Source organism: Cajanus cajan, chromosome 7, assembly GCF_000230855.2.
Source record: "Cajanus cajan strain Asha chromosome 7, NIPB_CcT2T_4, whole genome shotgun sequence".
NCBI classification, from domain to species: domain Eukaryota; kingdom Viridiplantae; phylum Streptophyta; class Magnoliopsida; order Fabales; family Fabaceae; genus Cajanus; species Cajanus cajan.
Window position 1 is genome coordinate 47,808,022 of NC_138523.1, and position 10,083 is coordinate 47,818,104.

Consider the following 10,083-nt stretch of genomic DNA (forward strand, 5'->3'; position numbering starts at 1 on the left):
TTCTTTAGATGTTCCTATGGTAGGACATTTATTTTTGTTATTTAATATTATTATACATCTTTGTAATTCACGTTTTTCTAAAAACAATTGAACATACAATAGTGACTCCCAAAGCGTATGGTATTATTACAACTTTATCATCGATATAACGTTAAGGAATAAAAGTGGCTGGTGTGCATTAACAAGCTATTTGAAAGTCTATTTGTTTCATTCAAAATTCTAAAATAAAAACTGATAATAGATGATATTAACTTACAGGCCTATTTTCACAAACAAATATACGATTCGAATGCTCTTTTAAAAAAGAATACTTCTCTTAAAAATGAATTCCAAAACATCCTAGAATTATATCTTGTATTCTTAGATTTTATTTTTTTCATTCTTTAGATTGTATGGATATGTGGGAAGCCACATGCATGGAAATAACATTGAAAAGGAACTAATCTGTATACCATTTTTTTTCTTATGAAAATCGTGTGTATAATAACATCTCTAAAGCTGAAAATTGCTAGCAAGTGGGAGCCAAAGAGTGCTGTGTTCTAATTCTACCAAGAATGTGACTTAAAATAACTTAAATACTTGATGCTGAAGTGTTACAACTTGCACCCTCTATTCTCACAGGACATTATTTCCCTGCATCAGGATTCTTCTGAGTTCACTAGCAATTCCTTGCAACAAAACTGGTTTGCGGATAACTCCATTGATACCAACTTGCATGCATCTGTCCCACAAATCTTCTCCTGCACTTGCAGTCAAGGCAACAATAATAGGCCGGTTTGCACTTCTAAACTTTCGAATCCTTGTGGCAACTTCAAAGCCATCTAAATCAGGCATGTGAAGATCTAAAAGAATGACTTCAACAGAAGATCCAGCAGGTCCAATCACAGTAAGGCATTCAAATGCTGAAGAAACTGCAGTTACAACACAGCCTAGTTTCTGAAGCAATCTTTGGGTCACTGCTCTATTTACATCATCATTGTCCACTAAAAGAACTTGCCGACCACTCAGCATTGAATTGGAATTTGTACGCTCAGAAGATTCTCCAGGTTCAGAGATGGCAATGGTAATGGATGGTCGTAGTTGAAACCGCAGAAGAAGTGTCATGCTTTGAGGATAACCATGAGTGCAAGGAACCAACCATATGTTCCCCTGCATCAACTGCAAATAACATAATAGACAGAAATTTAGTACCAAAAAGGAAAAATAATTTACAGACTACAATCATTGCTAAATAAAATAACATTAACTTAAATATCAGGTCCTAAAGAAAGTAGAAAACTACACCCTAATTCATATAATGAATTTTAACTAATCAAGGACATCTAGAAGAAAACTACAGTTAAACTATTGTATGTGCTAGTTAATAATCTCAACATGCATTGCCTTCAATCTCCCAGAGTTTGCCTAAAACATTTTAAGGAAGAGAGCAGATAAAAAATGAAAATTCCAAACAAAATAGACAAATTCAGTTGTTTTTGTCACACCTAGCTATGAATAACATGGGTAAACAACCATCCTGATGAATCATCTAAAGGCCAGCAAAAGGAAAATTTAGCTTTGGATGATGAAGGACTGCTTAAAGAGCCTTCCACCAAAGTCTGCAAGATACTCTACTTATATAGCTAATGACTCAATGTAAATCAGTGTCTTAATGCATTTACCACATCCATGCATACATATGATAGACTTTACGAAACTCACCTGGACTACCTTCTTGCAAATGCTGAAGCTCAATCTGCCCGCAACCCTATCACTGTTATATTTCCTACCACCAAGTCCTGAAGAAACTGAGCTTCCAACTTCAGAATCACTACTGTTGATCCCTATCTCAAATCTAATATTTACATCACCACTAGATGAGCTTGGTCTCCAGGTTGTCCACCCTTTGTCACTCCTTCCTTGACTTCCAGTTTCAGCAAAAACCCGAAATACAAGGATCCCTCCCCCATGGTTGTGTTCCAGTAGGTTCCCAACCATATGTAAAATCACCTGAAAAACCCTCCTCTCATCACCCATAACATTGTCAGGCAAAGACTTCTCAACCTCAACCATAAAACCAAAGCCCCTATAAACACACATGCACTTGGAAAGGCAAGCCGCTTCCTTCAGCAAGGAATGTAACCCAAAAGACCTTATCTCCAAAGGAAATCTTCCGTCGTCCTTTGCAGAGTTGTCCATGGCATCATTTATCAAGTTTGATAGGACGTTGCTGGTTCTTAGCATTGCATCCACAATAAGTTTTTGTTCATTCTTTAAATTATCATCTTGTATCATTGAAAGCAATCCCAAAATTGAGTGCATTGGCCTCCTCATTCCATCACTCATGACTTTCTGAAATGCATTTCTTGCCTGGCTTGCCATCAAAGCATTCTTTCTCGCCAATTGCAAAGCTCGATTTTGCTCCTCCAACTTCTCTCTCATAAGTTGGGACTCTTCAAGAATTGCAGCATGAGATAGAGCCACTGCTACCTGATCAGCAACCACCTTAATTATCTCCAGCTCCTGATTGCTCCAAGATCTAGTCTCTCCAGCAGGAAGAATTAGGACCAATATTGCATAACAAGTCTGTCTTAGCTCAGGTGTTCCTCCTTTGAAATTACAAACCCGTAGCATTGGCATTCGGATTGCTGCAACCGGTCCTGGCTCTCCAGAAACTCCACTACTCCCAACCGCAAGTGCTGAGTCGGAGCTTAGTATATTCACACCATCGCTTCCCTTAATTCTCACAACATCTGGATCACTAATGGGTATAGACAAATTAAAATTCCTCCCATTCAATTCATGGGTGAGGTTCATCTCAGTTTTATCAACATTAGGCATCCACACAGCACAATTTTGCAAGCCAAGCGTTTTAGACAGCTCCACCAATGTGGTGTACAGAACCGTATGTCTATCAAGTGACTTGCGTATCTCCTGAGTAAGCATTCTTACATGCATTGCAGCCTCCCTTTGTCTCATAATATTATCAACCTCGCGTCCAAGATCCCATGTCTTTTTCTTCAACATGAACTCCCTGACCTTCACTTTGAGAAGCAAAGGAATCAGAGTGATGAGGGTTATGGCAGTGGCACATGACACCAATGCAGTGAGAATTTTAGCGACAGTAAGCGCCACCATAAGTTGGAAAGTATGAGGGCCATAGGTCCACCCATTCAGCAAATGTGTCAATCCACATAGTACAATGAAAGCAATGAACTGGATAAGGACCCATTTGAATGGGACGTTTGAGCAACTAATGAAATAAAGCAGCTCAATAGGGATGGAGAAGTAGGCCACAGCAATCAAGAAATCTCCAATTCTTTGACACTCGAGAATGCTCTCAATAGTCCACAAGCTGGCCTCATCATCACAGTTACATCTAGGAAATCCATTATCTGTTGCAGATACACATGTGAAGATGGAGGCAATCAACAACCCAGAAGCCACTGCTTTTAACATTGATCCAATAATGTGTAGCTGCTTCCTCAATCCATCTAAGGATATAAATTAATAGGCCAACCTCCTCCCTCTCAACTGTCTTGCCCTATCAACAGTTGAACAAAAAATTGAAAACTCAACAAGATCTAAACCAAAGAAAAAGAAAAACATGAGATCCAAATCAAAGAAAGATTATAAAATATATAATAAAAAAAAAAACTATATTTCCTTTCCTAAATTAAAGGATCTGAAATATTTCCCTCTTGTAATTTCAATTTTAACCTTCTTTCATTCCGCATACCCCTGTTAACGGAGTGGTATGATTCAGTGAATAATACAGTGCCAGCCGGTGAAGAGGACATTTCCATCAAAAAGAAAACCCAAATATTAAATAAAAGGGTAAAATAAACGGGAATAAAAGAATCAGGAAAGCCCAAGCTATGCTATAAACCTGGGGGAAGGCAAAGCCAAAAAAATATTATTAAAAAACCAAAGTCCAACAGGTTCAAACTCCTTCAAACCAACACCTTCTCCCCCACAAAAATAAACAAAGAAAAAAGAAAAAGAAACCGAAAGCCCAGTAATGCAGTCCTAAGAAATAAGTAACAGTACCTGAAGAATTACAGCCCCTAAATGCAATCAGAATTTCCACCTTCATCAGATCTTAACCTTACCCTGGAAACAGCAAAGCCTTGTTAAAGATGCCCCGCTAATAACACATTAACCAAATCTCCTGTACTATGTTCAGCATCAAATCAAAACGCTCCACCACCAAAGTTAATCACTTTATACACGTTGAATGAACAAGTGCACCCACCTCCACCATTGGGAAGACCAAATAAAGGAACCCACTTGAAGGAGCCACCAAATCCCAACATATAAGTTAAATAAAAAACATCTCCACTGTAGCACAAGGTGCTGGGTGCGAACGACCCTTTTGAGAAAAAGGCCCCTCCTGAAGACCAGTGCTCATAACAAACCAAAGCAAAGCAAAAGCAAGAAGAAGGAAAAAAAAAAAAAAAACCGCAGTCTCCAGGCCACAGCAGAAGCAGGGTGAAGAAAAAAATGAAGTGTTGTTGTGTTGAGGCTCTATGCAGAGAATCTTAACCTTTTGAGCAATACCCTTTGTCTATTTTCCAATGCTAAACCACAAACCATGTAGAGAGAGAGAAAGCGCCGTTGTTTCGTGGGAGAAGAGAAAGGGGTGAGTTGGATTTAGAAGAGGAGAGAGAAGGGGACCCCACATTCTTACATGAAGAGAACTTGGACGCTCTTACGAACCAAAACGTCCTCGTCACACCAAAAAAGATTTGTTTTATTTTTCACCCTCTTTCCTTTTCAGTTTCTCTCTATTTTATTAAATTAATAAAATAATGTGCTTTTTTTTCCTATGAATTCCCCCATTCAATGTTCGATCTTCTTGTGTCAGAAGCACGACTTGTTTCCCTCTCACACTAGTAATTTGTATTCCTGTTTGGAATTAGCTGCCACGTGCCTCTTCCGTAGTGCAAACCTGGGTCACCTTCTTAATTCACAAGCGCACACAGAATTATCCGCATGCCTCGATAAAATAAGACCAAGTTTTTGTGTTTTCCCATTTTATAAAACACTGCGAAAATATACTACATGCCTTAGACACGCTCCAAAATATGTAGTATGTGTACGAATAAGACATGCCACTAATGTTTGATTCAACTTCCACTCTTTTTCTGTTCCAAACTTATTACTTATGCCAAATCACAATCACCCACCAAAGAAATTATTTTCTCAAATCAACCAACATCTGCAGTAACTGCAGGATTTTAATTAAATTATCACTAACAAATTACAATAACAATATAAATCCAACATAACTTCTTACAACACACTCATTGCATGGAAGAAAATAATTGGACAGACAACAAAAATTTAAGATTTCCACATATAATATAAGGATGATGACTATGTTTAACAGTATAATATAAATATATCAAAAATAATACAAATAAAATAAACTTATAATCTTATTCAAATAATAAAATAAATATTTTAAATAATATAATGATCAAAACAAAATAAATAATGTAATATAAAAATATCTAATAATAAATTGTAGTATCATCTATCATTATCAAAATATTATATAATAAAATGTAAAAATAAGAAAATCTTACCTACTAAAAAGGGAATAACATATTTTTTATTGGTCAAAATTTATTAAAAATTACATAATTTACTAAGTCTTACATTTTATTTAATAAATTTTTATTTCATAATGTAATTTTTAATAAATTTAATATAAAAAAATAGTATGTTAAAAGAAATATATTCTAAAATGTGTTGTTAACATTCTTGTGAATGAAAATACGGACATAGTTGACCGCATCCAATTTTATTTGTGGTATATCAAGTAATTTTCTATCAATAAAACAAATTATAAAGAAAAAAAAAACTAAAACGTTATATATATTATCACAACTTTCATTGCTAAGTCAAACGTACCATTTTCATTGGAAAGTTTTAATGAAAGTTTGGATATATTTAAGAATAATGTTTTTCACTACTTTTAAGACTCGGATTGAACCGCCTGGTTGGACCGGGAATCGGTGGTTCAGTCCGTTCGAATCTTAAGTTGGATCAGTTATGCAGTCGACCCGTTTTAAACCCGTTTTAAACCGGATTGAACCGGTCAATTTTTTGGTTCAACCGGTGAACCGGTGGGTCAAACCGGTTCAACCACTTTTTTTTCTTATTTTTTATTTTTATTTTTAAGGGACTATAAACCACAAAAATAATAATGAAAATTGAATTTCTTAATAGAAGAGCAAATAGTCTTATTAAATATAACAATGACTACTTGTTCTAATGTATTTGTTTGTAATATATACAACTTTAATAATTTTTATAGTATATTATTAATTTTAAATTATATATTTAATAATATAATATCTATGTAGATATTATATATATTATTTTGTGATATCAATTGCAAGCATATTATATATGTACATATTATTTATATTTTTAAGGCTTAAATATGTTTTTAGTCCTTTAAATTTAAAATAATTTGTTTTTGGTCCCTCAAATTTGAAACCGTTGTTCTTAGTCCCTGAAATTTAAAAAAATATTATTTTAGTCTCTTAGATCACCAATATATTTGAAAGTGAAAAATTAAGATGGTTAAACAATATCAATTGGATTTATTGTGATATTTTTACTAATAGGAACACTAGTAGGTAGATTTTATGCAATAATATTTGATAAATTTTTTAACAAAATTTGAATATAAAAACTAAAATAATATTTTTAAAATTATAGGGACTAAAAATAATAATTTTAAATTTGAGGGGACCAAAAACAAATTTACCTTAAATTTGAGGGACTAAAAATATATTTAAGTCTATTTTTAATTTGTATTAATATACAGTTTAACATGTAATTTTTTATGTATTTTTTTACAAAATAAAAATAAAAATAATTTTAAATAAGATAAAAAAATTGAAATTTAAAATAAGATATGAATTTATTAAAATTTATAAGTATAAAATATATTTAATATAAATATTTTTTTAATAAAAATAAATAAAAATCGAGTCATGCGATTCAATTAATGATCCACCAGTTCAACTTTTAACCCACTGACCTAGTACCTTAACCGGTTCGATGATCGGTCTAAGTTTTAAACCTATGCTTTTAAGTATATAGGAAATTCTTGCAGAAAGGATACGGATCCCCAACAGTTGGAAATATAATTGCAGGGTGTGCAGGTTTTTTTTTTTTTTTTAATCATGTTGATGGAAGAGAATATTTAGTGAAAATTTTCATTTCAACTAGATTTTTTGATCCAAAAAATTTGAATTCAAAATTTACTTAAAGAGACTTTTTTTTTGGTACATTATTAAAGAGACTAATACTATTCAAATCAACAATTTATTAATGTAAGATGTACGGTTTAAATCATATACCGTTAGTTATATTTTTATTAATATTTTATATAACTTGTATTTTATTTTAATGGCTGTAATACATGCGATTTAATGATCCGTAAGAATAAACCCATAAGAAGACATTGTAATGTACAAATGACACTTGAATAAGAAAAAAAAAACATTTTCATTTATTTTTCTTCCTATTTCTTCTATTATCATAAAATTTTGTATATTTGTGATTGTGATGCACAAATGACACTTAATATATTTTTCTAAAAGTCCATACCGGCAACGCAATCAACATTTTACATCTCACCTAGAGCTGTCAAAACGGGCCAGCCCGGTCTATGTGGGTTGGCCTACTTTGGCTCACCTTAAAAACGGGCCAACCCAACCTGGCCCACTTTTTATTTTGTCAGAATTTTTATGGCCCGGCCCGGCCCACCACGGGTTGGTGGGTCAAATAGGCCAGCCCACCAACCCACCAAAAAATTAAAAAAAAAATACAAACAAAATTTAAAATTTCAAATAACATAATAGTTATAAAATTAACATTATTAATAGTCATAAGTCATAACTCATCATATAAAATTAAATACAAACCAGGCTAAAAGTCCAAAATAAAAAATATCAATGTTCCATCATACAAAATTAACTACAAATCATAATCAAAGTCCAACTCCAAAATAAAAAGTTTCAATGTCTCATCATACAAAATTAACTACAAACCATAATCAAACTCCAAACTTCAAAATAAAAAGTTTCAATATTTTATCATATGAAAGTCTTGCAAAATAAACTTAATTAGAGTCCTGCACGGAAATGTCAATAACAATTTCTTCTCTTTGCACATCCATTTTATCTCCATCTACAAATAGGAAAAAAAAGTGTTAGGATGAGCTATTGTAAAAATAAATAAGAAAATTTTCATTATAAAAATTACCTAATTCTTCAAAACCATGTAACCAATTTTGAGTTAGAATGAGTAACTCTACATTTTCAGGAAGAATGGTAGAGCGATACTTAGTTAGCACTCGAGACCCAAGACTAAAAGCAGATTCACTAGCAACTGTAGTGATTGGAATACTCAGCACATCACAAGCCATCCGAGAAAGGTTTGGATAACGATCATGACGATCCCCCCAATAAGCTAACACATCTAACTTTTCATGAAACTTTGGATCAAGATTTCCTTCCTCCAAATATAGATCCAATTCAGATTTTCCATTAGCAGTAGCATTTTGGCTCAAATAATCAACATATTCCTAAGACATTACAAAGAAAAATAAATTCAATATTCATTATTCAATGATAATTACTAAATAAAAATGAAATTAAATAAAGTACTTAAAAAAATTATTAACTTACATCAAAGGTATCAAGTACTTGCTCATCATCTGTATATGAAATTGGTTGTGGTGGAAGAAGAGACACATTAGAAGTTGAAGCATTTGACTCATTTGATTTTACTTTCTCATACTCTTCAAATAGTTCATAAATTTTCTTTCTTAAAGCACTAATTTTCTCTTCAGAAGTTGAAGGCTCAATTTTTCTATAAGCAAACTGAATAGCTCCAAACTTCATTCGTGGGTCAAGAATAGCACCAATGACAAGAATCTCACAATAATCATGCCAATACTTTGAAAACTTAGTCATCATTTTTGAAGCCATCTCTTTAATCACTAGATCTTCACACATAACAAATTCACGCAACAATTTTTCAATTTTCCAAACTTGCATAAAGTACCGATTAGATGTTGGATAAGTGGAGCCTGATATCAAATTTTTCATGACAAAAAAAGGCTTCAAGAACTCGCACATTCTTGCATCCCTATTCCACTCATCATCTGATGGGCAATGAACATAATTCCTATCTCGAATAACCAAACAACCAAATGCACGTTTTGTATTTAATTGCATTATCAAGCATAACATAAGTGGAATTCCATCTAGTGGGCACATCCATTCTCAAACTCACCTTAGTATCAATACCCCTCACTTGAAGCACACATTCTTTAAAAGCAATCTTTCTAGCTTCCGATCCTCTTACATATTTTATACTCTCTCTAATTTTTTTCAAAGCACCACTAGCCACCCCCAAACCCTCTTGAACAATGAGGTTTAGTATATGTGCACTACATCTCAAAATATCCCTCTTTATTTCAGAATCACACCATACGTAGTTACGTACATAACTAACAATCACTTAAGCCACCTACTTAATCGCGGTTTCTCAAATCTTAATCACACTGCCTCAAATGAGAGGAGAGGAATCTAACCTAAACCCCAAATTACAAAGTGAGAAAAAAAAAATGAAACACCAAATTTAGCAACAGAGTCAGAGTCAGTGTAGAGGGGCACCTTCGTTAAGTTGAAGCCACCTGCAAAGGGACACCTTCGTGAACCGAAACCTTCGTCAAGATGAAGCAGTGAAGCAGAGCCTTCGTGAAGCCGAAGCTGAAGCAGTGAAGTGCGGCGTGGCGTGGTCCCGTTTCCTTGCTAGAATAGGGTTTTCAATTTTGCCTGGTTTTGTTTTACACTTTATGCTCTCTGTTCGGACTGTTCCTATTTGGATTGGTTGTTGCAATAAAAAAAAAAGTGGACTGGTGGGCTGCCCGGCCCACCACGGGTTTAGCCCAAGTGGGCCGGGTAAAAGTGGGCCAGGTTTAAATTTACCCACTTACTATAAAACTGTTATTTATTTTGGCCCGGCCCGGCCCGTTTTCAAGGTGGGCCGAGTTGGCCCACAGGCCACGAC

At 34.0% G+C, this 10,083-nt stretch overlaps 2 protein-coding genes across 5 annotated transcripts; both read right to left on the reverse strand.

Annotated features, from left to right (window-relative positions):
• Positions 1–428: 428 nt before the first annotated feature.
• LOC109804725 (ethylene receptor 2) lies at positions 429–4,642 on the reverse strand. Of its 4 annotated transcripts, none has more exons than XM_020366555.3 (4): positions 4,235–4,642; positions 4,030–4,092; positions 1,702–3,523; positions 429–1,158 (listed from the first exon to the last, which is right to left on the reverse strand). In XM_020366555.3, the coding sequence occupies exons 3-4, from the start codon at positions 3,436–3,438 to the stop codon at positions 616–618; spliced, it is 2,280 nt and encodes a 759-aa protein (XP_020222144.1). In that variant the 5' UTR covers positions 3,439–3,523; positions 4,030–4,092; positions 4,235–4,642; the 3' UTR covers positions 429–615. The 4 variants fall into 4 exon arrangements, with proteins under 4 accessions (XP_020222144.1, XP_020222146.1, XP_020222145.1 ...); XM_020366557.3 differs by having other exon boundaries at positions 1,702–3,563; XM_020366556.3 differs by having other exon boundaries at positions 4,030–4,642.
• A 3,446-nt stretch (positions 4,643–8,088) lies between these two features.
• LOC145950183 (zinc finger BED domain-containing protein DAYSLEEPER-like) lies at positions 8,089–9,337 on the reverse strand. The gene is made up of 3 exons (XM_083061246.1): positions 8,694–9,337; positions 8,269–8,590; positions 8,089–8,193 (listed from the first exon to the last, which is right to left on the reverse strand). Exons 1-3 carry the CDS (start codon positions 9,285–9,287, stop codon positions 8,126–8,128), a joined length of 984 nt encoding a protein of 327 aa, XP_082917372.1. The 5' UTR covers positions 9,288–9,337; the 3' UTR covers positions 8,089–8,125.
• Between the last annotated feature and the right edge of the window lie 746 nt (positions 9,338–10,083).